The 27,981-nt window shown below is 36.5% G+C and overlaps 1 protein-coding gene across 2 annotated transcripts in view; it reads left to right on the top strand.

The window, feature by feature from the left end:
- The window catches only part of ptprdb (protein tyrosine phosphatase receptor type Db), a 59,858-nt gene that overhangs the window by 4,035 nt on the left and 27,842 nt on the right, over positions 1-27,981 (top strand). Inside the window, exons 2-9 of one of the 2 annotated variants that reach the window (XM_079615144.1) lie at positions 13,408-13,551; positions 15,781-15,926; positions 16,158-16,299; positions 17,323-17,508; positions 18,691-18,699; positions 25,055-25,165; positions 26,107-26,118; positions 27,397-27,666. In XM_079615144.1, coding sequence (XP_079471270.1) covers positions 13,464-13,551; positions 15,781-15,926; positions 16,158-16,299; positions 17,323-17,508; positions 18,691-18,699; positions 25,055-25,165; positions 26,107-26,118; positions 27,397-27,666 — 964 coding nt within the window. In that variant the 5' untranslated portion in view covers positions 13,408-13,463. The remainder of the gene's footprint in view (positions 1-13,407; positions 13,552-15,780; positions 15,927-16,157; positions 16,300-17,322; positions 17,509-18,690; positions 18,700-25,054; positions 25,166-26,106; positions 26,119-27,396; positions 27,667-27,981) is intronic. The other variant, XM_079615143.1, reaches the window with a different exon arrangement.

Genomic DNA, 27,981 nt, shown 5'->3' with positions numbered 1-27,981 from the left:
AGTTTCTGTCGTGTTTTATTCGTCATTTTGTAAAATCCCATTGTTGAAAAAATAGTTCCACGATAGCTAAATAAACGGATTGGAATCATATATTGCGACGATATATTGTTTATAATCATCAACGAACACCACTAATCACTCGGTGAGTTTAACAGTTTTGTAAACGAACATTATTGGCTGTTTTAATGACATTTTCGGACATGCACATTGACTCCAATGTTAAATGGGTCCATGGCCAATTCTATTACAGTCAAAAACTCGAGAGAGGAACCATTGTCAAAAAAATGTTGTCCACCACTCTTGTTCATCCAAAACAAACTACAATATAGACTCAAGGTGTTAAATACCGGAATTATCCTTTAAGTATTATGCTTTGCATTCCATGTTCCACTGAATTCTGAAATACAGGGACAAATATAGGAGTAAAAAAAGAATAATCCTCAGTCGTTAGTGATCAGACACTTTAAAATGGCTTGTTATTGATTATGGTTTTTAACTTGGTTCCGCAAATCCCATTTGTAGGATATAAAACATGCAATTATGGTAATCCATTTATACAAGCTGTTTGTCTTCTCAAGTATGTTTTTTTTTCCAAATATCTAAGAATAATTTGATCTATCTCAAAATGTGTGTTTTGGGGATATTCAGATCTTTGTTTCCTATTTGAATCATTTAGCAACCAGTCGTTGATTTTCTTGTTTTCCAAAAATAAAATAAAAATTCACTAGATACATTCACTTGAGAAGATACATTGACTTGATGTTGAAGATATTGTTCTTGTTTTTTTTTAGCTTAAACTCTATTGATATTTGATATCTGATATTTTCAGAAAACAATAATATCCCAAGTCATTTTGCTTCTCAAGTATATGTATCTTGATTTAAGAATGTTTAGATATTTATAATGGAAAACAGGACAAAAATACGGAGGAAGGACATTTTTTGCAGTGTATATTTGTGACTTACATACAGTATGTAAGGGATAATCTACGGCTAGTTGTGCATTAAATGATTTTAATGTGACATGGAGGCAAGGAATCGCCCGGTGTGAAGTATTCAAATTGTCATTTTCCAGCATTAACAAATTAAAGCTGTTATTTATGTTTGCAGCGCAATATTTGACTGGAAGGATAAAAATGACAGATATTTTCGTCAGTTATGGCTCGTTAGATCTAGCATTCTGCCCGCATTAAATCAGACAGAGATATAGTAGTGTGGTGAGATTACATTAATTTGAATGAATATATTATTGCATTTATTTGAATGAATCATTGATTGAGAGAGAAAGAGAGAGAGATGAGACATGTGAATTACCCGCGTCTGTGCAGCATCTCTCTCTACTAACAATGAAGCAGTGAGTTTAATTCCTTAAAAAACTACGATGTTACCCCCTCGTTGCTGAGAAATAGTATGTAGCGATTATGGTTGGGTATCATTTGAATTTGAGCAATTCTGATTCTGCTTATCAATCCCGATTCTTAACTATTGATAAAAAAGTCAAACATTTAGATCCATCTTCTTCCGCTTATCCGGGTCCGGGTCGCGGGGGCAGCAGTCTAAGCAGAGATGCCCAGACTTCCCTCTCCCTAGACACTTCCTCCAGCTCTTTCGGGGGGACACCGAGGCGTTCTCAGGCCAGCCGGGAGACATAATCCAATCCCTCCAGCGTGTCCTAGGTCTTCCCTGGGGTCTCCTCCCGGTGGGACGCGCCCAGAACACCTTTCCGGGAAGGAGTCCAGGAGGCATCCGGAACAGATGCCCGAGCCACCTCAGCTGGCTCCTCTCGATGTGGAGGAGCAGCGGCTCTACTCTGAGCTCCTCCCGAGTGACCGAGCTTCTCACCCTATCTCTGAGGGATCGCCCAGCCACCCTGCGGAGAAAGCTCATTTCGGCCGCCTATCCGGGATCTTGTCCTTTCGGTCATGACCCAAAGCTCATGACCATAGGTGACCATAGGAAACATTTAGATATCAAGCATATTTATCTGTGTCGTTTTGCAAAACATTCGGTTGCAGCTGAATGCCATGAAAAAAAATCTGCAGCCTAAAGAAGAACTAATTAATAAACTAGACTAACTAATATACATTTCAAACATTATGAAAGTTCAGCAAGAACAAATTAGCAACTGCACAAATAAATACTACTGAACAAGTTCAAGTTCATAAATTGAAATCAAATGTAAAATAACACTGTGTAGTTTAATTTTTATAAATAAAATATAGATTAATCCTTCTTAAAGTTACAAAAGTTATTCATTCAAGATCAGTGATCCCTTTAATTATGACGAGGCCGATTTGGAATAACAAACAAAGTGTCTTTTATAAGGTTTTTATTCTTGCAAGAAGGACCCTCCACAGAGAAGAGACCAAAAGGGAATTCGCATTAAAACATTTAAAGGCCACCCACCCCCGGTGGTCGGTGGATGTGTGAGGGCTTCCTGTAAGTCAGGTAAAGCATTTCCTTAAGTGGTATTCTGTTATCTGCACATGTTGCTCTTACAGCAGCAGGTTTAGGAGCCTGCTGTCACTTTAAGACAATGCACAGATCCAATATACTGTTACACATGTGTTTTCTTTTTACTGTTTACGTTCACTTAAAGGTAGGGTAGGTCAGAATTGTCTAAAAAAACTTTTATTCAAATTTGTTTAAACTGTCTTTATATACCAATACATAATTAAAATGCAAGTACTCTGAAATAGAGAGTATAAAAAACTGAGTGACTCTAGTGTATTTAATCTTCAATAAACACAGCTCATTAATTCCATTCACTCCCACCTAAAAACGGGTGCGCGACTGCGCGCACGTGGGCAAAGCCAGTAATAGCGGCGGTAGTCATGGCGACGGAGAGTGACAGTCGCGCAAGCCAATCACTTGTTTCGTCCCGGTAGGAATTAATGAGCTGTGTTTTTTGAAGATTAAATACACTAGAGTCACTCAATTTTTATACTCTCTTTTTCAAAGTACTTACATTTTAATTATGTATTGGTATATAAAGACAGTTTAAGCCAATTTGAAAAAAAGTTCTTTAGACAATTCTTACCTACACAACCGAGACACGGCAGGCAAAAACATTGTTTTTTTTTCACTGGTCAATTTTGGGATATTTGTCTTCAATAACATGTCTTCTTTCAGACTTGTGGTGAAAAAAAGTCCAAAATACACATTTAGGTCTTTATTTTACTACACTCTGTCTATTTGCGTCTGTAGATTTCTCCGAAATTCAACAAAAGTTGGCGTTCGAAATCAACGCGCTGCTCCGCGATCTCTCTCTGCTTCCTTTAATCTCACACATCATTGGAAAGCGCTCTCTCTCCTTTACAATGCTGTCGGATCCAAATATGGTAATTTCCTTTTAATCAGCAACCAATCGTGAAAGTATAATGGGCATTTAACTCTAAAAGCGGAATCTCATTGGCTGATGTCAATTTCTGACAACCTGATTCGTTCAGATGCATCACGTGACTCGCTCTGACATTTAGATGTGTGTTTTTGACTGTTTTTCTGCTCAGTTAAAGGCCATAAATGTTGTGTTTATAAGTTTTGATGTGATTTAGGTGGTTTGTATTGTTGTTGCTAATGATTTGATAAGATATTGTGTCAGTAAATAGTTGTTTCCATTAAAAAAGTATGATTTTTTACATTACAAATCTTTAAATGCCTTTTTCTCAAAATGAGTTTTTTGTCATTCTCCAGTAGAAACATCTCAGCCTATGTAGCACCGATGTACACCAAACTTTCCAGTTATACACTTAGCAGTATTCTGAAGATATGTTCAGAGGGATTTGTTAATAAATCATTCCTGGCCTTATTTATGTGACACTTTAATTAAAAAAAAATGGCGAAAATCTATTTTTTAAGGCTATGGACAGTATATTTTGATTTCCTGTAATGAAAGCATATATCCTGGAATCCCTCTGAACATCTTTTCATCTTGTGTGTAATCAAAATGAAAAAAGAATGTTGCACCTGTCTTTATCATATGTTCAGATCTATCTACCGAAAAATATGCAAAATTTCACATATTTAATGAGATAATGCATAATTTGCATAATTAAACATACAAATTTCAAAAACTTGTAATACATTTTTTTTTATGAACTTGTGTAAGTAATCAACTGAGGAAGTTTCATGGTGATATCTATTATTTTAAAATTGTACCCTATTCACCTGTAGTGTCTCACCTTAAGACATAACTGACTGTGTGTTTACAAGGATATTTGGACATAATTGTTTGTGTGTTTGTCCGAATCAAGCGCAAGAAGACACGAAAGAGGAATCAGTACAGTATTCGTGCACTACATGAGAGGCGGCTTTTCATCAAATTAAAAGCATAGATAAATACAATAGAACAAAGATACAAATTAAATAAGCAGTGCTTTGTTTTTCAGGTGAACCTAACAGTAATTGAATAATCAAATGTAAAATTACATTGCCTTCACTTAATAAATTAAATATAATTAATTAATACAATTTATCTTTGTAAAAATCTTTCTATCTTTCTCTTTTGTTGCTTGATTAACATTGGTGACACAAACAGATAAAGGCTTATTAGGTTGCTGTCACTTTAAGACGAATGCACGGATCCAATATAATGATGATATCTGTTTTCTTTCTCAATTGTTTACTGTATTTACCAGGATTCTCGCAGAGACGGACATTTTGACTTAATTTTGTGTGTATGTGTCCCTTCAAGCACAAAGAGAACAGAATTTGGTGTTCGCGTGCTCTGTCTGCTCTGTGTGAGTGCGTGCACACAAAACAGCACGTGGGTTCCACTTAAAAACGTGCAAGTTATATAATTTTACCCTATATGATGGATAAACTTAGCAATTAATCTGTGAATGACATGTTTCGAACTGGGGGGGCAGCTAGCCTGTACGTATCATGGATCAACTACGATCACTATACTTGACATCGCACATCCTGCGACGTGACACGTTGTGATATCGATGCTCAAACAATATATCCTGCAGCCTACTGTGCATAAATCGTTTTAATGCACGCATTCCAGCCGAGTATTTAGAGTCTAGTGAGACAGACCATGGTATAAAGTTATTGGTTACACTTTATTTTAAGGTGTCATTGTATAAAATTACATTGTAATATTAAGCAACTACATGTACTTACTATAGGGTTAGGGTAGGATTTGGTTGAGGGTTAGTTGCATGTAATTATTATGCATACTTTACTGTTATCACTATAGTAAGTACATGTAACAACATATGTAACAAGGACACTAAAATAACATGTTACCAAGTTATTTAGACATGCATTTTATTTGTAATGAATTGTAAGTTCTGCACATCCAGGCAAGTAGTTATTTTTGTTTTTGTTGAAAAAAAGTGGAATGTAATATCTAGAAGGTCTTTAAATGTTGCATTGAAGTATAACAGAAGCCACTTGAAATACGCAGAGGACCCATATGATTGTGCCGTGCAGGGCGTTCCATATGTAGAAGCTTCGGGTCACTTTTCGCCAGGGTGAGACAGATGTGTGTACCTGTTAACTGTCACAGCTGCTCCATGTCAAAGTAGCTCTAATTGGAGTTCTGCATTGTCAAGGCAATGAGTGCCTGCCAGCAAGACTGTCCCACATCTACATGTCATTTTGTCCTCATCTGTCTCTTGCCCTGACAGCTGCATCTGTTGTACAGAGACTTAATGAGGGGTTTTGTAGAGTTTGTGTTTGTAAGAGACTTACATGTTCTTGTGTTGAGTTACAGCGGCCATATGGCCAAAGAATTGTTTTTCCTCGCTGTTATATGTTTGAGTGCTCATGTGATGGGATGCATATTATAGAAGCTGTTTGAAAATGAGAAAACTTGGATTTGATTCCAATGTATACCTAGTACACGATGGTAATCTCTCTTTCCAGTTAGTGATTATATCCGATTCAGTGTGCGTTTTTGTATGTTAGAGAACAAACATTAGGACACACAGCAATTTTCCTACCCAATACTGCAAATCACCTTATGTAACTGCCGTTATTACCATGTCCTCATCTGAGGCACATATACACTACACTCTATGTGCACAAACAAATATAAACAAGTTTCACTAGTCTTCTACATGAATAAACAAGATTTGCTTGGAAGATCAGCAGGGGTCTTTAACCTTTTTCAGGCCAAGGACCCCCTGGTGGATAAAAGACAGAGCAGGGACCCCTAGTTAACTTTGAAGTATGGCCTGCAATAATATGCGTATAGTATCAAATTAATGTTATAATTCTAACATTACAGAACCATTCAAATGATCATTAACTATGTACAGAGAGTTTTAATTTTTAAGTTTAATTTTACTTAATGCATTCTAGTGTTGAAGGGGGAATAAATAATTTAGCTGAGCTTCATTTGATTAACTTTAGCTCATTTGTATTGAAGTTTACTCACCATATGTTTTTACAAAAACTACTGCAGTACTGTCACAAACGTCCCGTTGAAGACCCCTGCTGTACAGGATTAATAGATCAGCAGTTGTATGTATTATTGGCAATGGCATTGCAGCTCCATCTATAGTTAATAAGCTTCATTTTAAATTGCCGCTTATGTCCATGGACCTTAGAGCACATATTGATTTAATAGTTAAAAACTGACGTGGTTCAGCAAAATAAGAGTGCATCGCTCAGTCAGGGTTTGCGAGGGAGTTTAGTGGCTCGTCCATTGAGCTTTAACTGTAGTCATTCAAAGCCTACATAATTCTGGTTCCTTTTTTCACTTGAAATACAGGGGACGGGGTTTAATACAGTATACAAGTTGTGAGACGTTAAAGGAATAGTTCATCCAAATTCTCATGAAATTCCAAACCCATATGACTTTCTTTCTCATGTGGAGCACAAAAGGTGAATTTTTAAAGCATATCCTGGTCAGTCATTTATATATAATGAAAGTGATCCATAATGACAAAACCACTATAAAAGCATCAGATTTAGAATGTATTTAGATGTTGATGTAGATTTTTCTACATCAAGAATGATGTGCGTTTTGAGTGCGTTTTCGTTCATGCATGTTCTTAAACCGATTATGCTTAATAAGCTGAAACACCTGTGGTCATGCTAACGCATTAAACCATTTTCCTTTATTGGCATAAAACTGCTTGACAACAAACCAATCGTCACTGATTGATTTTTGCATCCTTCCTGCAGATGTAAGCGCATCCAACCAGAGTGAGTGTATCTGGTTGTATATATATCATAGAAATACCCAAGAAATTATAAAAATTGTGTTCTCACCTTGTGTAGGCGAATGAGAAGTAGTACAGTCATAGAAACTGCAAGCATGAGAGGAGAATATGAGTGTACAAGTTTCCTACTGACATTTAACATCACAACTCACATCATCGAAAACTGAAAGGAATGCATAGAGTGGAATACATAAATGCTGACATTTTGGCATCACCACTTTGAAATAACCTGATCTTGCATTCCATGGTTATTGTTTTGCATGTATGATGGATTTGTTTGTTTTTTTACAGTTATTAAACAGAATTAGCAATTATATGCTTTTGAAACCTGAAATGTCCCCAAACAGTCAGTCAGTCAGTGTGTCTGAATCATGTCTGAAGATTACAAAAGGGGAAATGAAACTAGACCGATATCTAAATTTATAAACTCATGACTTCGAGTAACAAAGTGAAGTAAATCAACGGTCATCATAGTTTGCTTCTACCTAGTAACAGAAAGGCTTGCTGAAGTATGCAAATGAATGACCAATCTTATTGTAGGAAAATTATGTAATAATGTATCATGTCACCTTTGCCATGCTCCTATTCTATAAAAATTGTTGTATTCTTTTTGCTGGTGGGATTCTCTCTGAACCTTGTCTGAGATCCTCTGGCCGTGAAGGCATTCGAAGGCATTGTCTGGACTCTGGAGTCTGTTTAGTTCTTGCTGTGCAGCAGGTTAGTGGAACACTAGAGACCTTATTCCCAAGTGATAGTGTTCAAAAAGGAACGAGACGTCGTTCGACTCAGTGTGAGACTCTTAGGCGGGGTTAGTTTGCGGTCAGTGAATTCACCTGAGTATAATATTGCAAGTGTCGACTGTAGACGCTTGGGTGTCGACTGGAGACTCCCCAGGTAAACTTAAAGGGCACCTATTATGGAATTTTGAAATGTACCTTTCATGTAGTGTGTAACATAGATCTAAGTGAACAAAAACATCCTGCAAAGTTTGAAATATGAAAGTGCACCGTATATAAAGTTATTGTCTTTCAAAAGTGAGAGTCGACTCTGAGTCATTTTTATGAATCGTTAGAAGACCGAAGCTTTTTCTCTGACTAGATGACGTCAACTTGTCAAGTTATTTGAATACGATACGCCCACTTATTGCGCTCCAAGGCCAGCAGGGAAAATATCATGGCGACGAGACGCTGTGTTCTGAAGTGCGGCTCAAAAGCAAACTTTTTTCATCTGCCCAAGGAGGAGCATTTGAAGACAATTCACTATACCACAGAAGTATAGTCCGAGCCTTGTGCTTTGTTCGCGTCATTTTGAAGACGATTGCTTTTTAAATGCACTCAAACTTGGATTCGCGAGCCGACTGATATTGAAGGAAGGTTCAGTTTTAAGTGTATTTGCATCAGCTTCCTCCTCCGTATCACAACCTGTAAGTGTTATTAATAATTTTTGCTTTTATATTTTATGTAGCATGCTTAATAATTATTTTGTTTGTTGTGTAAGCACCGTTTAGCTTCTAGGTCTTCAATGACAATTGTATTGAGATGTGAAGTGTTTGTCGTTGTTTTCGGAGTTGTCTTAAAGAATAGAGTAATACCTCGTAGTAACGTAACTGCATTTTTTTTATTTGTAAAAACGTTATGTTTATGCATCGGGCTAATGCAAACAAAGACTGATTGTGCTTTTACAATATGAACTCTGGGCTATGCTCGCTAACATAACATTAAATTATTTATCTTATTTTTCGTTTTTTACTACAAACTATAAAGCAGTGGACTATAATCATTATTATAATACAATTTAATTGATAAAAGCATCATTGCACTCCGTGTTAAAAATAAGTATTATCTCTGTAAACACTGCTGGGTCATCTGACCAATCAACGCAGATTAGCGTCGCGCAAAGGAGGGGTTTGAAAAACGAGTCGTTGAACGAATCATTTGGGAGTCGGTGAGCAAATCAGGTAAAAATAAATGCATATTATACGAAAACAAAAGTGTTTTTTGTCATTGTATGCATGTAAAACTGTTGTTGGGGACTCCCACAACAACATTAGGAACATTTTAAATGTCATAATAGGTGCCCTTTAAGTCATGTGCGTGGGGGGAAATCTACCACACATGTAAACTGGTCAAAACGGGTTATTTCAATTTCAAAGCTGATTTTGGTAGTTATCCGCATATTTGTGTGCATGCGACACATCAAATGTGCCATAGTTGAGTTTAGAATGGAAGCCAATATTTTCAGTGAAAAATCTGTTTAATCTGTTTGTCACTAAGAGTTATTGTATGGCTTCAGAAGAATGGAAATATACATTATATCGCACAAATCATATGGGCCATTTTATAAAGCTTTTGACAGCACCTGTCCCCATTCACTTTCATTGTTGGGAGTGGGGGGTGGAGGGGAACAGCCAGGATATTCTTCAAAATATCTAAATTTGTGTTCCATGCCAGAAAAAAGGCTGCACGAGTTTGGAACGACATGAGGATCATGAATATATACTGAAAGATGTGTAATGTTTTTGTGTAAATGTGTAACTATCCCTCTAACAATAGACGAGGGTCTCTCAAAAGAAAGCTCATCATTCACTGTTGTTTGATATGCTGTTAGCACTCTCATCCCCTAATTGCAGGCTAATTGTGTCGGAGCATGTTAACATGATTGGTGCCTTAGTAATAAATATCAATTATATGACTCGTTGCATCTGAATAAGTAATTAAGATGCAGATTTGTTTAGTCAGCAGCAGCTATGTCTCGCTGTTCCACAAATACACACATATATGTGCTTGCTGATGGCTTACTTTCATAGTCTCATATGTTTCTCTCTCTCTGTCTCTCTCATATGCACACAGACGTAGCCACAAAGCTTAGCTATCGACTTCTGACACAAATGGAGTTGAAGCAGGAAATATCAGGTTATCATAATGATCTCTGTTCTTTTCAGATTAGGCAGGGTAGCATATGGCTCTAACACAGGGGAGAGGAATATAATCCACACACGCGCGCACACACACGCGCACACACACACACACACACACACACACACACACACACACACACACACACACACACACACACACACACACACACACACACACACACACACACACACACACACACACACACACACACACACACACGTGTACACACAGACACGTGTACACACAGACACGTCTGGTTTACTGTCTTTGTGGGGACTCTCCATAGACGTAATGGTTGTTTTACTGCACTGTATATTATCTCCCCTTACACTAACCCTATACCTAAACCTACCCATCATAGAAAACCTTCTTGATTTTTACATTTGTACTCTTTCTGTGTGATTTAGAAGCTTGTTTCCTCATGGGGACCTCAATTGTGTTGAAAAAAGACTTTTAGTCCATATGAGTCTGTGTGCATTCAGGTTGAAGTCCCCACCGGGATAGAAAAACATGTATGTACACACACACACACACACACACACACACACACACACACACACACACACACACACACACACACACACACACACACACACACACACATCGTGTAAAAAAAAAAAGTTTCCATAGACAATGATTTTTATACTGTACAAACTGTATATTGTATCCCCTTACACTAACCCTAACCCTAAACCTACCATTTTGTCCCCATAGGGTTTACCAGGACACACGCACACACACACAATATCCACATTGTCCAAATGTCAAAAATAAATTCTTATTTAATCCTGTAAATAAACAGTTAGTTCTAAGAAAAAAAATGTCAGCAAGAGTCAGCAGTATTGTGACCTTTGTGCAAGAAGTCAGATTTTCTCCATTGAAGCAGAAGATGCTCTTTCAAAGAATGCTGAACATGGATCATCAGACTTGTGAAGTATATTTCAGCTTGAGTGCATGCTGTAAAAAAAGTTTAAAAAAAAATGATAAAAAATGTTTTTTTTGTTGTTTTTTACTGAAACTGTTATACTCATTCAATTCTAAATATATAAATTAGAAGAAAACATAGCATTTAACTGAGCATTTTCATTAGTGGTCTTAGACTTTTAGATGTGACGCATCTTTGGTGGATATACTTTGGTGCATTTGTGCGTTTGCGTATGCCTTGCGTGCATCTACGTATTTTCCAGATAATAATGTGTATTAGGGATTGCGTTAAGCTGCTGTGGAGTGTTTTCCAAATGAGGCAGATGGTGTGTGTGTGTGTGTATGTGTGTGTGTAGGTTTAGGGGTTTGAAGGGCTTCAGTTTTACATGAGTCAGAGATCAGATTGACCCATTTCCTCCACAGTCTAATCCAGACATGTGGAAACACACACTCATTTGGGGTTTGTATGTGTCACCGTTCCCCTCCTTCAGTCCCCGTTTCCTACATCATCATGATTCCCTGCAGGAAGTGACACGTGTGGTCTTTTCTCTCTCAGCACTGTAAAAGTGAAGGAAGCCTCAGAGTGCAGTGGAGGAATTAAATATGGATAGGAGACGGGGGAGGCTGCACGGATGAGGGGGTCTGCAACCACTCTCTCTCCTAATGATGTGATGTGATGTGACAAGCGTGGTGCTCATGGGGGCAGAGTTACCATAGCGATTCCCAACACACACCCCATCTGTGGCAATCTCCCATGCACAGCATCCATATTTAATGCAACTTTTACTTAGTGCAGTTCAACTGCCCACCCAACTCTTTCTCTCTCTCCATTTCTCGTTCTCTTCGTTATATTTTCAGAAGATACATTATACATTTATGGGCTCTAGGTTATAATTATTGAGTTTATGGTAAAGTTTTCCGGCCTGCTGGAGAGAGAGAGATGCCTTTAGGAGCTGTTATGTATTATCATATATTCCATGCTGTTTTTCTACTTCAAATACTGTTTTCTACGGTTTTATTGTAATCTGAACCTTGTATAACTTCCCAGTTATTTTTTTGTCCCACTTTTGTTAAAACCAGAACAGATCTGAACAGTTTTTGTTCGTCCAACTATCAGCTATTTCCTTTTTTAACTATCCCCCAAAAAAACTTTTCTGCTAACTCGGCTGACAGCTTTGAAGTGTGAGAAATGGCAGATTGTTTTAAAGTTTATCGCTTCGATATGTTTAGCACGCTGAAGGGCAATTACTGTCAGTATTTTCTTACTAAATTAAAGGAATAGTTCATCTAAAAATGAACATCATTAATTCACCCTCATGCCATTCTGGACACATACACCACTGTTCAAAAGTTGGGTACGGTTTTATAATGTTTTGAAAGAAGATTCTTATGCTCCCAAGGCTGCATTTATTCGATCTAAAATACAGTAAAAACAGTAATATTGTGAAATATTATTACAATCTAAAATAACTTTTGTCTTTTTTAATATAGTTTGATTTATTTATGTGATGGAAAAGCTGAATTTTCAGCCACCATTTACTGCAGTTTTCAGTGTCACAAAGTTCAAAAGAACTGCATTTATTGTCTTTTGTTACATAATCTCTTTACTGTCACTTTTGATCAATTTAATGTATCCTTGCCAAATAGAAGTATTCATTTCTTTTAAATAAAATGTATTTTTCCGTGGAACACTGATGAGATCTATTGCAGAATGTCTTCATTGAACTTTTCTGTAAATGCAATTAAATGGGGACTAGGGCTGTCAAGCTTAAAAATACATAATTTTTGCAATTTTTGATGTCAACGACAATCGGCCTTGATGCGCCATATTTGAATATACCTAAACATGAATGACAGAACTTATGTAAAGAGTTTCATTAAGTTGTACAGCTTCAGATGATTTCATTCATTCATTCATTCATTCATTCATTCATTCATTCATTCATTCATTCATTCATCCATCCATCCATCCATCCATCCATCCATCCATCCATCCATCCATCCATCCATCCATCCATCCATCCATCCATCCATCCATCCATTCATTCATTCATTCATTCATTCATTCATCCATTCATCCATTCATCCATTCATTCATTCATTCATAGCTCAACAGCCCCCATTCGGTTAGGAACAACATTAGGGTGTGTAAATGGGTGAACTATTCCTTTAATGCAAGCTAGACTACTCTCAGCCTGTAAGGCTCTATGTTAAATGATATGTTCATTGTTCAGGAATTGATTGACCACTCAGTCATTTGTTATCTGATCCTCAGAGAAAGTCTTACACACAGAGTACTAATTGATTAATGCAATCGATTCATGTCATGTGCTGCGGCCTAGACATGTGACTGACAGATATGGTTGCTTGTTCACATGTGTATTTTAGGTTATGAGTGCACTTACAGCTTGGTGATCCACATAAACAGACAAGCCAATGAGAGGATGGCCAGAGGTCACATGATCTACAGAAGCGCCTACCAGCCGGCACTACTGATTCTACTGAGCGTGCTCCAGCTGGCGCGTACGCAAAGTGAGTACACAGGCATCAAAAACATATCAAACAGAGGCAGAATCCTCTGAAACTCAGAATAATTGCCGGCTCTTTTCATGAAATGGGTTCCCCAATCCCCACCAGTGTAAAAGGATAAAGGCACACTTTAATGCAGCTTACAACGTAGTATGTAATTAAAAAAATAAGGTTCGTGAACATGCTAAGCAATTTCATAATGCTAAACCAGTTGGATGGATTATAATACTATCCTCCATTTGTTTCTTTCACTGCACCAAATATCTGGATCAGTGTTTACAAGACAACTGTGCCCGCTGACGTAAAGAAACGACGTCAACATTTAATACATGGATTTAATACATCTTTTCATTTGATGACCATGGCAAAACATTTAAGCAGATAATCAGGCCTGCATTTTGTTATACTCTTGTAGATGACGGAAAAAAATACCATTGTGTTTTTAGTTTTTTTTTTTTTGAAGAAAAAAATTATTACATTTAATTAAAATATAGTTAATTTTATTAATTGAATAGATTTATTATGTGGGTGTAAAAAATGTTTTTGTATTAATTATTTTTAATTTAATTATTTTATAATAATAATTAAATATTGTGTTGTTCTCTCTAAAGTCTTTGTACTTTAATATAAAATATAAATATGAAAAATGTAGTTGCACTCAAAGGCTTTGTTGTGCAAATGTTATCTGCGCCTGTGTAGATTAAAGCATGTAAAGTTAAGATGAAGAGATTTCATTGCACATCATCTGGGGTGATGACATGAACATTCAACCGCGCTCTTATTGTTCTGTTTGAACCGGAGCTGAACCTTTGGTTAATTACACATGCTATTAGTTTAGAGCTGCTGGTCAGTGGGTTATAGAGCAGATTAATGTGTCATCATCCGTAGACCGAGTGGATTAGCAAGCGCTGCAGACTGTGTCAATCACACTGCTGATCCGCACTTTTCCTCATCTACAAGTTAATTCACTCTGTCTTTCGTATTAACTGTAATGCACTTTTGATGCACGCATGAAGTCACTGCCTGATTTTTAAAGAGGTTTTATGACTTTAAGTCAAAGTCAGATTTATTGTCATTTTCAACAATGTGATCATTATTTGTAAGGGGTCTTCACATGTGATTCTTTCTTGCATCTAATTGCATAAGATCCATTTTATTTTATTTTAAACGGCATTTAAAACGACTGATTTTAGTTTTTAGAATTTTTATTTTTCATTTAATTGACATAATAGGCCCTATGCACAGCTACACTACTTCCTGAACTTGTGCAGGCTCCTTTGTTTCCTGTCTGCCAGGATTGGCCAAACTGATTAATCCAGGTGTGTCTGATTATTGTTGTTGGTCAGACACACCTGGATTAATCAGTTTGGCCAATCCTGGCAGACAGGAAACAAAGGAGCCTGCACAAGTTCAGGAAGTAGTGCAGCTGTGCATAGGGCCTATAGTATATCATTTTAGTATTTGGTTCAATGTAAAAAATAATGATATGGCTTACATGTAGGGTTACATGCAGGGTTTAAAATTAAAAAGCACCAATTGGTCCATAAAGTTTTAGTTACTTAAATGCAAAATTCTATATTTTATTTTGTTTATTTGAACCAATAGCATTTAAAACATGAAAATAATTATTGGCTTAACTGTGCATGTCATGACATATGTATATATGCAGTAAACTTATACGAAGTTATATGAAGTGCATTTGTCACTTGTTCATTTTAAACCCTGCCGTTAACCTTTAAGTTATACTACACTATATGAGAACTAGAACTTAAAAATGTATGGATGCATTCATATTAATTCTGGAGATTTTAAATACTAGATGAGAGTTTCCCCATCCTCAAGACACTTTTGCACTTCAAGGGATAGTTCACCCAAAAATGAAAATTCTTTGATAATTTACTCACCTTCAAGTTGTTCCAGACCTGTATGAATTTCAATACTCTGCTGAACACAAAAGAATATATTTATATCGATATGTTGGTAACGAAACAGTTGATGGTCCCCATTGACTTCCATAGTATAAAAACATATGTATGTATGTATGTTTATATGGGCCATCAACTGTTTGGTTACCCACATTTTTTTTAAATATCTTTGTGTTCTGCAGAAAAAAATAATTAATACAGGTTTGGAACAATTGAAGGGTGAGTTTATGATGACAGAATTTTCATTTTTGGGTGAACTATCCCTTTAACTGGGCTTGTGTTGACCAATCTCTGTCCTTCTTGGCAGGTGCTCCTCGGTTCACTCGTATGCCCACTGATCAGATAGGTGTTCAGGGGGGCGTGGCCTCCTTCGTATGTCAAGCCACAGGAGATCCACTGCCCACAATCACATGGAGCAGAAAAGGCAAAAAAGTCACCAACCAGAGATTTGAGGTAAACTCCCGACCCCCGACTGCACAAACACAAACCGTACAGACAGCTTGCTTACACATTTGCTGCAAGCAGCGATATGAGGTTGTAACACTACTAAAGTGAGATTCCCATAGTACACTTCCTGTAATTTCACACATTTGTCCTGGCTCAGTGGATTCCATACACATGGTCTATAAAGACACACAAGCTATTCAGGGAGTTACTAACACATTTTTCTCTGTTTGTCTGTAGGTGATAGACTTTGAGGATGGTTCAGGGTCTGTGTTGCGAGTGCAGCCGCTTCGGACTCCGCGAGATGAGGCTATCTATGAATGTGTGGCATCTAATGACAGGGGGGAGATCAGCGCCTCCACACGTCTCAGTGTTCTCCGCGGTAGGTACAGGATCTGACTGGAAGCTTCTTCAAAAGATTTGCTTTAGCTTGGAGTTCTGAAGTGCGTTTCTGCTTGCCTGATACATGTCATCTCTGCTATTTTTAGAGAAGTACCACAGAATTTTTAGAAGTAATTAGAATAATTGTTTTCATGCAGTGACCAATAATCAATATAATGGCCAATATACAGCTATAGGCCAACACTGAATCTATGCTTTTTACGCTTTGTCTATGCTGATTTAGTTGTAATTTTTGCAGATATTATGCATTAAACCATCTTTTTAGTGACAAGGACCCCAAAATATGACGATCCAATCGATAACGAGCAAATCATATAAGCAATTCAAAACCATCATGTCGAACAGTGTCTCAGAATCTGAAGCGTTTCAGCTCAAGGAAATAATCCATTATTTATCGGCTTTAATATATCGGCTTTAATTTATCGGCTTTAATATATCGCAAATTGTTGTATTGGGCCGATAACGATAACATTAAAAATGAACAAATATCGGCCGATAACCGATATGGTGGCCGATATATTGTCCATCCCTACTATATTTCAATTCATATCTTATATTGAGATGTTAACTTTGACAAACCCCAAACTTATTTTTTTCGTAATCAGTAAACAACTTGTAAAAATTTTGAAAATATTTATCGGCTTATGTTACAGACAAGATTTAAAAATGAGCAAGTGTTTGTTGTTTTTTTGTAAAAATTTAAAATTGTCTCACTTACTGTATATTGTGCATCACTAGTTATTTTGTAGTTTGTGGTCTATAATTATAGTACAGGCTGTTTACAGTCTACAGGAATTGTCTTTAAGGTGCAGTAAGCGATTTCTGTGAAACACTGTTAAAAAAAGTGGATAAGATCGAGATCCAAAACACACTTGTAGGCAATCAGCGGGAGCGTATACACTCATGATGGGGGAGCTGCCTGGGTTGCATAGTGTTTGTTTTGGTGATTTCCAATATCAACAGAGGTGTGAGTGTAATGTTTGTTTGTATTTATTTATTTCAGAGGACCAGCTTCCCGCTGGTTTCCCTAATATAGATATGGGTCCTCAGCTGAAGGTGGTGGAGCGTTCTCGCACCGCTACCATGCTGTGTGCAGCCAGCGGAACACCTGACCCAGAGATCACCTGGTTTAAAGATTTCCTCCCCATAGATACACACACTCATGGCCGGATCAAACAACTACGCTCAGGTGTGTGTGCTCTGAAGGATTTGCAGTCTTTGTTCTCTTATTCTCGTCATTTGTTTAAAGGTGCACTTAGCAAATTTTCCTCATTAAAAAATAAATAGTACATTTTATAAGTTGTAAATGATGTACACTCACATGAGATGAAGACTCATATCAGTAGCTTTATAAAAAAAATGGTTCAGTCTACATGGAGCTGGTCTCCTCATGGGACCAACACCACTAACCACTCGGTGAGTTTAACAGTTTTGTAAACGAACATTATTGGCTGTTTTAATGACATTTTCGGACATGCCCATTGACTCCAATGTTAAATGGGTCCATGGCCAATTCTATTATAGTCAAAAACTCGAGAGAGGAACCATTGTCAAAAAAATGTTGTCCACCACCCTTGTTCATCCAAAACAAACTACAATATAGACTCAAGGTGTTAAATACCGGAATTATCCTTTAACATATATACGGTAGGTATGCACCAATATTAAAATTCTGGCCAATACGATATTGGAAAGCCTATCATTTTTTTTATATTGTGCCCAATATTAAACTGCTATACTACTAAAATAAATAATCTTAAATGCAAAAATATATATATATATGCATCACAACATAATGTACAGTATGAAAAACAATATTTATTTTAAAATTTGTTAAAGATTTAAAAGATCTAACAGTGCTTGTTAAATTGTAAGTGCTTTTAAAGAGTAACTTTAAGTGAGTGTTAAATAATGGTAGATGTAATTTAAATGTAACCAAAAAATTGCATTCACAATAAAAATATCGGCTGATACCGATAAATTAAAAAAATCTAGTATTGGACGATAATGAATGTGGTACCAAATATATAATATACACTATATATTTAAAAAAAAAACATAATTATAAAAGTACCTGCAAACAAGGAAACCAGACAATACAATAGACATATAAAAGACACAACATAACAGTGGGAAAAAATTTATATCCAGACACGCAGTCACTGCAAGACCAATGAAACAATCCATGAGATCCCATGCCGCAAACTTACACGCATAACCTCTCTGAGTGCATCTTTAAAGAAATCCTGTAGCCTAATGTCCTTTCACACACACACACACACACACACAGAGTCTCAAACACACTGTTTTTGCTGTGTGACGACCTTAAGTGATAAATGTGCTGTCTCTCTTTCTGTGTTTTAATCTACAGAGTCCTTTGGTAAGTGTGTTATTCTGAGGCACAACACACACCCACTCATGTTCAACCACAAAACACACAAACATGTCGTTATTGGTAAAGCGCATGATATATCTTACAGTATTGAATTTCCCCTAACAATATAGTCACCCTCTCTCCACACACATATAGTCAGAACATAGTTTAACACACAGTATTCACGTACAGTAGATAGTTCTCCTTACCCGAGCGCTGCCCCTCTAACGTGTGGTACTGAGCCTCTCGCTTCCACTCTCACTTACGTTTTCTTGCTCCCTCCTTCACTGGCTCACTCTTTCACTTCTCCAAACACTCACTGCCCTTGGCATTGGATTTCCTGCATCACTACCCCCCTTCTCACTCTTTCAGATCTCTCTCTTTCTCTTTCTTTCTCTTACTTTGTTGCCTAGATAGGTTTGAATGTCCTAATGCTGAATGTTACAGTGGCTTTTCACCCAAAACCGTGGCCTTTTTGGCTTTCCTCTTTCTCTGGGCTCGAGTCTGCCTGTCTTAAGTCTCTGTGTTCTTTTCCATGAATTTTATGATCAACTTTTTTAGAAAACAGGTGTCATCCAGAGGTTGTGCTACGATTAAGCGTTATCCGTCACTGAGAGGACTTGGTTGTAAATTTTTTCGTTTACACAAACTTTAGTGGAAAGAGTTTTTTAGTAGCAGATTATTGGCTTTTTGTTTTTATTCCACTCTTTGTTTTTGTAATCTGTTCATCTGATTTAATAAACAATAATAATAAACTATTGATTTTCTCCTCAAATAATCATTTAGATTACGCAGGGGTTCTTAAAGGGTGTGTTCACACTTGTCAGGTTTGGTTCAGTTAAAAACAAACTCTGGTGCGATTGCTCTTAGTGTGGTTCATTTGAATAGGTGTGAGCTTATTCAAATGAACACGGACCAAAGACATCTAAATTAACCCAAAATAGTATGTGATAATGTCACAAGATGCAAGCCTAAAAAGGAAAGAATTCTCAAGCATACTTGTTTTTTCTCATTATAGGAGCTACGTTGTTTATCAGTTCGGCACAGGCATCAGAAACAGCGTCTCCTCGCAGCATTTTTGTTTGTGGGCGCAACGGAGCAATTTCTGGCGCTCTTTTGATTCCTTTACACATTTTATAAGTTCTTTGTGAGTTCTCAGCTGGTAAAAATACCATCATATGTATGCACATACAAGGAGCACATTTAGTACACAGCATTGTTTTGGATGTTCGGTAAGTTCTGTCTCAAAATAAACATGTATGTCATAGAAGCTGTTTTTTTCCTTTGTTTTGTATCTTTAGATTAGAAGTCAAACAGGACTAAATGTATCATTTTCTTTTTTTGTTCGGAGACTCCAAAGGGTGAAGCAAACTACAAGTGTGAACCTAAAACTTTTTTACCCCTTTTTTTTCTTTACGTCTAATTAGGGTTGTGCCTGAAGCTTAAATCCGAATTCACAAAGGCACGGAAAACTCATTCTACGGAGCCCCTAAAGGGACATGGTTAGGCTTGCGGTAGTCGGTTACATTACAGTACATCAGATTTCACTTGTCACGTAAAATAGTAGGAGAGATAACTGACAGGACGATGTCAGAAGATTTGGTGCACAACAGATCCTGAGCGTTATTGATAAATATCTTATCTTGTAAAATGTGGTGTCAGTACCGCCTCTCCCTCCTCTCAGTGCGCGTGATCGCGAATTCGAAAGGGGAAGTGAAAAGCGAGCATGCACTTAAAAGTGATTTCAATACCCCGCATAATTGATAGCTACTCCCTGATGTTCGAAAATTATATACAATATAATTGCCCAACTAAATAATTGTGAGAGAACGCAAAAGCATTTAAATATATATTTTTTCCTCCCATTTCGTATTTTTAGAAGCTCCGTAGAATCGTAATTTATTTTCCGAACATATTCGGCTTCGGGCACATCTCTACTTCTAATCCCTACAAGTATTTGCATACTATAAGTAACTTTGCAACTACATGTCAACTAACTCTCATTAATTTGCAACTACATGTCAACTATTAGTGTACTAGTAGACTGGGTTAGGTTTAGGGTTAGTAGAATAAGTTGACATGTACAGTACATGCAAAGTTACTTATATTAAGTAGAAGGTCTGTTGGGGGACCATTCAAATAAATGTTAGCAGATATTAAGCAGACAGTCTAGCAATACTCTAATGACTGGTACTTGACTTGTTGTTGCAAAGGAACTTATAGTTAGTAGAATGTCTACAGTGAACTATCAAAATAAAGTGTTACCACATATTTTACTATGGGAATGGCTAAACAATTTTCTGAAATAGGGATACACAATAGACTAAATGCTTTTTTTTAATTAAAGTATTTGTTTAAATTATTTGTAAAATCCTAATCCTATTTGAAAATATTTATAAAGTATAACCAATCATTAAAACGTGCTAAATGACGGAAAATGTTCAGTTCTTTTTGGTTAAGACAACCTCTGTTGCCATCTCATAAAATCCCAACATACACTTTGCACTTAAGACATGAAGAGTCTCCCTTCTCCCCTCTTTCTCTTTCTTGCACACTTTATTTTTGCTGTTTCTATTTTATCCCTCTATCTTTCTGTTTTCTTTCTCTGTATCTACTTTTCACTCTCTCTCTCTCTTTCTCTGTCACTTTGTTTTTTTCTCATTCTCCCTCGCTGCACTAACTCGTCTTCTCTTTAATCTCCCATCTGCTTTCATTCTCACACATCCAGGGGGTACGCCTATCCGAGGTAAGAGACTAAAGCAACCCACCACATCTATCCTCACCTTATCGCTCTCTTTCTTTCTTCCATTTCTCCTCTCCTTTCCATCTCTTTCCATCTCTCTCTTTCCATCTCTCTCTTTCCATCTCTCTCTCTCTCTCTCTCTCTCTCTCTCTCTCTCTCTCTCTCTCTCTCTCTCTCTCTCTCTCTCTCTCTCTCTCTCTCTCTCTCTCTCTCTCTCTCTCCCTGTTTGTTTGACTAACCGTGTCATTTTCAGAGACTGTGTTTATCATGATTAATGTTTGGGTTCTGTTTCCATGATAAAACTACATCCCCTTTTTCGCAGATCTTATCTGAATGTGTTATTTTCATGGTGAATTAAAATCAAATAGACATTCATTTTGTGAGTTGATAAAAATAATTTGAAATCTCTCCTTTAGGTTAGAAAAATGAAAGAGGATTTACTTTAGTGGTTGTTCAATATGGTTTTTAAAGGCCCCCTGACATTGTCTGATGCAGTTTTCTTTCTTGTGGTGATGTATTACCTATTGGAAAAGGAAGCATGGGCAGGATCTATTGAAAGGCTCATCCTTAAACCGTATGTACGAGGTATTAAAAGGAGGGATGTTATCATTCTAGATAGCATATTCTTTCAACAAAAATTAATAGATGAGTCAACTTTTGTTTTTGGCCTGTTGTCCCAAAAGGCTATACATTTAAAATGTGTATATCCTCTAAAAGTGCTTAGCATTTAAAGAAATTCAGAGCTAACTGCCATGGACTTTTATGTTTAGTCCCCTTTCCAACCTTTGAATGGTTGCATCATTGCTTGAAACTGGAAAAAAATGTATGTGCTATAATTTTTTAGTAGACTCTGAGTAGCAAATATCAGAGATGACTTAAAGCTACAATATTCACCGCTAGGGGTTGCTAGCGGTGAATAACAAAGGCGTTGGTTGATGACTCATAAGCATTGCGCAGAATTATGGATATTGTCGTCAAGCTGAAGGATCTAATAATGTTTATGGATGATTAGAGACAGATTTCAGCGCCATACGTGAGTCCCGTGGATATAAAGGAATAAGGACATTTCATTCTACCAAACTACCCGCAAGTGCTGAATTACTAGTTACTCACACAGGTCAGTTTATTAGACGAATGAAACTTGTGAGGGAACGCAGCGCTGTTTCTCTTATCATACTAAACCGCATTTGAGTGTGTTGAAAGTTATAATGTTATTCTATGTTTTTTTTATTGGCTATATGAGACTAGCAGTAAGCTAGATCAACATTAGAATAACATACAGATCATATTCTAACATTTCATCATGTTGAACTATATAACATTGATTAGTTTTATGTACATTTGCTCACCTGTCTAATAAAGTACCTGTCAAGTCCTGACTTGTGAAGCTGTCAAGTCGAAGTTTGTCACGGTTGTGGAGCTTGCGGCATCTCGAAAATGCCACGCTGATATTGATCCTCGCTTTAGTTCTTCTTTTGTCACAAAGTTTGCTTGCCATGGTTCATAATGTTTAAACGAAACAACAACGACGACAACGGGAGCGTGCCGCTAGACGTAACACAGTTGTCCACGTCTGTCGCCATGGTTACTATGGCAGTACGAGCGGAAACAACTTTTGGGATATTGTTAGTACACAACCGCAGGAAATATATCACACTGTGCAAGTGATCTTTGGATATTTTATTACAAAATTCATACATATTGTACCTTTAAGGCCCCGATATACTTCAAGCGAAATCGAAGTACGAACTAATGAGATGAAATTAAGTTCGTTTGGAGTTCATTTTGGGAGATCGAAACAGCTTGCCAAAGCTAACTCTCCAGAAAAGTTTGCTACGGCTGGTACTGTAAACACGTTTATAGTACCATTGGTCCGTGGCGATTATGTAATAGGTGGGTGTGCGCACTGAGGCTCCGTCTTCTTTCTCGTGGAAATTTTTTCTGGTTAATTTTTCAATGAAGTATAAAATTATGTGTATTTCTTGATTTTAAGCAATTTATTGTATAGAGTGCTATATAAATAAACATGACGTAACTTTACTAGAGTGCCGAATTGCAGAGCTTGTGCAAACATATCCACGTTGCTATGATCAGATACTTTTCTTATGCTTTATTAAAATGCTTACTGTCTCAATTCCATTGTGTGTTTATTTTATTATTGAGAGGAAAGCGCGCAGGATGTATTTACATATTTATCTAAACTTTGCTCTCAGCAGTCAGCATCAGATGTTCACTAACAGTATATCGCTGGTCACTTTGTTTTACCCCTAAACGATTAGCTAAATTAACTTATAATATATTGTGAAAATATAGACCAAATCTGATTTTTTCCCCCAGTAATTTACTTGACTTATTTTACTGTAACTAACATTACAGAAAATATTGATATTTTTCTGAAATGCTGTTAATTTATTCCAATTAAAACATTTTTCCTGCTTTTCTCACGCTCTTCTGATCCCTCTGCGGATCTTTTCACTTCTTTCTCTCTCTAATTAAACATCACTTCATTTTTCAGCTAGAAATTTCTACTTGGATGATAAATCAGGCTTTTTATTATTTTTATCTTATCTTTTTAATGAAGCCTTTTTAGAATCTGCTCTACATGCTGTGCAACAAACAGCCTGTGTCTCTTTTTGGAGTCTGTCTGTCTGTGTCTATATCTAAATATTATTATTTAAAAATATATATATATATATTGAAAGAGACTTGACTGCTTTGTTTCTCTTTGGTAAGAACATTTGCTTGATTGCTTTGTTTTTGAGATAACAAGGCAATATTTTGTTTATTTTATTCTTGGCAGACTTGTTCCAGGAGTTTTTCTAAATACTCTGATTTATATGTTGTTTTAACTCTCTTGGCCACTGTAATTTTGTCCTGATATTTACATGTAAACCAGTTTGTGCGGCGTTGGCTTGCCTGAGTTTCAGTTAACACATTTTTTGAGCTCTATGGACAGCATCTGTGACATACTTTCGATTTTCCATGGAAAAAAGTTTTACTCATCCCTTAGTTTGTGAAAACAAACAGAAATTGTGTGTACACTATGCACTGTCAATAGAGCAAGGCAAGCCTGAGAAAGGTCGACTGTCCGAAACGTTATACATTTATAATTTTCTTTTAATAAATTAGTTACAATTTTTAAATTACTTTCAAAAAAAAAAAGTCATTAGTTTATATTAGACTTTTTTTACGACACATGATCCGACTAATTATTTGGTTGTGCAAGACACTGTATTTTTCTAGCTGGGAAAAAAATTAATATGTACTTAGACAGTATTGCTAATGTATATGATATTACACTATAGCATGATAGAATCTATTACTAACTTTGTGAAAAGTATATGAAATTACAGTAAGTATAACGTAAATAAAACAATATACTGTATATAAAATGTTTATTTACAGATAAATAAAAAAATATTATTATTATTATTATATAAAATGTCTTTCTTTGGCGAGTTAAATGATTTTCTGTGATGATCAACAGCAGGCCACAGATATTGTCGATAGAGCTTAACTTGAGCTTAACCGTTCCAAAGGACTGGGCTGGGGGATAAAGTATGTGCACGTGTCGTTGTGTTGTAAATGTTTTGTCTTTATATGTGCATATGTATCCAGGTGCACTTCAGATTGATCAGAGTGAAGAAACTGATCAGGGTAAATACGAATGTGTCGCAACCAACAGTGAAGGAACGCGCTACTCGACACCAGCTAACCTTTACGTCAGAGGTACAGCTTTGAGTTACTTATTTCAGCGCTGTTTTATTTTAGTCTGATCTGTCTGATTCTTCTTAGATCATTTCCTCTTATCAAGGTCGTAACCATGTCTTGAACATTGGGGGGGACCAAAGTTTTTTTCTTTTTTTTTTTGGTCTTTTTCTTTAAAGAAATTAAATAACTAAAGGATTAAAATTAATTTAAGGGAAAAGAAGAAATACGAACGGTAAAATAAGTTATATAGAAGCCTATATAGTTGTGAAATAATCCATTTAAACTCTTTACAAATAATATTTTATTTAAAAATATGCACACATTCACTCTTGTTTGTCTAATATGTCAAAAATGTAAGAGAGAAAAAAACAAAAAACGTTCTTGTCTTGTCACATTCAGTTATTTTCAATTAAAAATGGCTAAATTAAAGCCAAGAGGTTAAGTAGTTTGCATCACTGTATATTACCGTACTGTGGTTCGTTAAACGTATCTGTCGTAAAAACAGTTATTAAATCAATTATTAAATGTTTAGCTACTTATATCTTATTACGCACACACTCTTTCACTGTAAAAATTAAAAATGTTGCGTTGGAATTCACACTCGTTGTCAGTGAATGGTAATCTGACTGGCCGCCTTCTTTGATCTGACTGGCCATCATTTTGACATTGACAAACGCTGTTAGACCGCTGAGGCAGACCAGCCTGAAATTGTAACTTTTTAAACTTTCTGTCATCCTAACAACAAACAGAGCGGTGCGTAATGGAGAGCAGCATTAAGAATCATCACATATTGTGGGGGGTGGGAGGGGGAGGGCAATTTGTCCATTTCTAATGAAATACTTGTCCCCCTGAATGCCTATGGTGGTTACGGCCCTGCCTCTTACGTACCTTAGACATGTTGTCATTGTTTGTTTGTTTCTCCCTGTTGGCTCCCGTCTCACTGTTGGACTCCTGTGTAGAATTAAGAGATGGTAAGTGCTCTTCAAATCAGTGTTCAGTTTCTTACTCTAATCTGAGTTTCAGACCCTCACATCTACATAATCCTTCCCCTCCACTGGGATTCCCTCCCTCCGGACACTCACTTTCCAGATCCTAATACTGCATATGTCATTTGACACTAATCCGCCACATTTAACCTGATCCTTCTCAACTGCATTCCATAACATAATGCTGATAGCAAATTATATCATAGTAATGCCATGTACCTATTTGAACTTCTGTCCATTTACAATTTACAAAACTACAATTTATTTCATACATTCATCCTAGGTTATTTGTGTCAAGTCAAGTCAAGAATATTTGTATAGCGCTTTTCACAATACAGATTGTATCAAAGCAGCTTCACAGTATTAAATTAAAATAATAATAAAACGTCCATGTTTGGTAATGCTAATCAATAGTATTATTCATTGATTAATTAAATTTGAATATTGTGTGTTTGTAATAGTATACTGTTACGTTACTGCTCCATTTTCACTAATTATTTTCACAATTTGTAAGCAGACTAAAAAGTGTGGGAATTTTATTTTGAAAGGAAAATAAGATAGAAGAAAAATGTATAATATAATATATAATATATTTCTTGATTACTAATGCATCCCAGTTTTGTTATTAGCATTTTCATAAACCAGCCAGTAAAAGCCAGTATTTTTAAAACTTTTTTCAACATTTAAAAGACAAACTCACTATCACTATCTGGCACACTTTACCCCACAGATACCAGTTTGAGAGATATTTTTTTATTTAATGCTTGGCTAATCCTTAGCAAAATGTACTTGTATCTGTACTCCAGCAATTCACCTTAATATATGACCTTATATTATATTTATTAAATAAATGATATTTTTAGACGTGGATAAATTTGCTTTTGATAAAAAAAACTGTAGAATATGTACTTTGACATGTCAAATACAGTTCTTTAGCATAAAACAATGCATATCACTTTTTAATGTGCATCTCTCGATCACAGGCAGCTGTATTTGATGGCTTCTTTTCTTTATATAACATTTATATACATATATTGATGGCTTCTTCTAGTATATAGTCACCTGATAACAATTATGCATGGTTTGATCCATTAAAGAGATGACAAAGCCGCATCTTATCCCACTCTTCTCTACAAAACACATTAATAACCTGCAGCGTACAACACCCTGAGGGCGTATCTTATTAGAAGCGCTGCTCTCTGTAGCATTAATAATGTCTTTAGCATGAGTTAGTAAATGGCTCACTGTCTTTTACACCCTCAGTGCGTCGCATCCCTCCTCGATTCTCAGTGCCACCGATGGATTATGAGATCATGCCGGGAGGAAGTGTGAATATCTCCTGTCAGGCAGTGGGCGTTCCCATGCCATATGTCAAGTGGATGCTGGGAGCCGAGGATTTGACACCAGAAGATGACATGCCTATTGGGCGAAATGTTTTGGAGCTCACAGATGTACGCCAGTCTGCCAACTACACGTGTGTGGCAATGTCTACACTTGGAGTTATTGAAACTGTTGCCCAGATCACAGTTAAAGGTACACAGGAGTGATGGTAAAAGACTCAAAGAAAATGCCTAATGTTTTTGAAGAAGAAAAAAAACATTTAGTTAAACAATATGTTCCATTGGAGGAGCCAATATTAAGGAAGCAGGGGGGCTGATGGTTGTTCCAACACCTAGTGAGCTGCCTTGCTGTCTCTTGCCTGGCTGACTCAAATGTAACCTCATATAAGTCAATGACTTGGAACATTCTTCATAGGACTCATAGGCTACGACTCACTCTGAGTGCACATCAAACACATTTGATTTCAAAAGGCTTGTTCATTTTTTTTAAGCAAACAAGCTGAAATAA

Source organism: Phoxinus phoxinus (genome assembly GCF_949152265.1).
Source record: "Phoxinus phoxinus genome assembly, chromosome: 6".
Taxonomy (NCBI): domain Eukaryota; kingdom Metazoa; phylum Chordata; class Actinopteri; order Cypriniformes; family Leuciscidae; genus Phoxinus; species Phoxinus phoxinus.
This window is presented reverse-complemented; position numbering and strand designations above follow the sequence as displayed.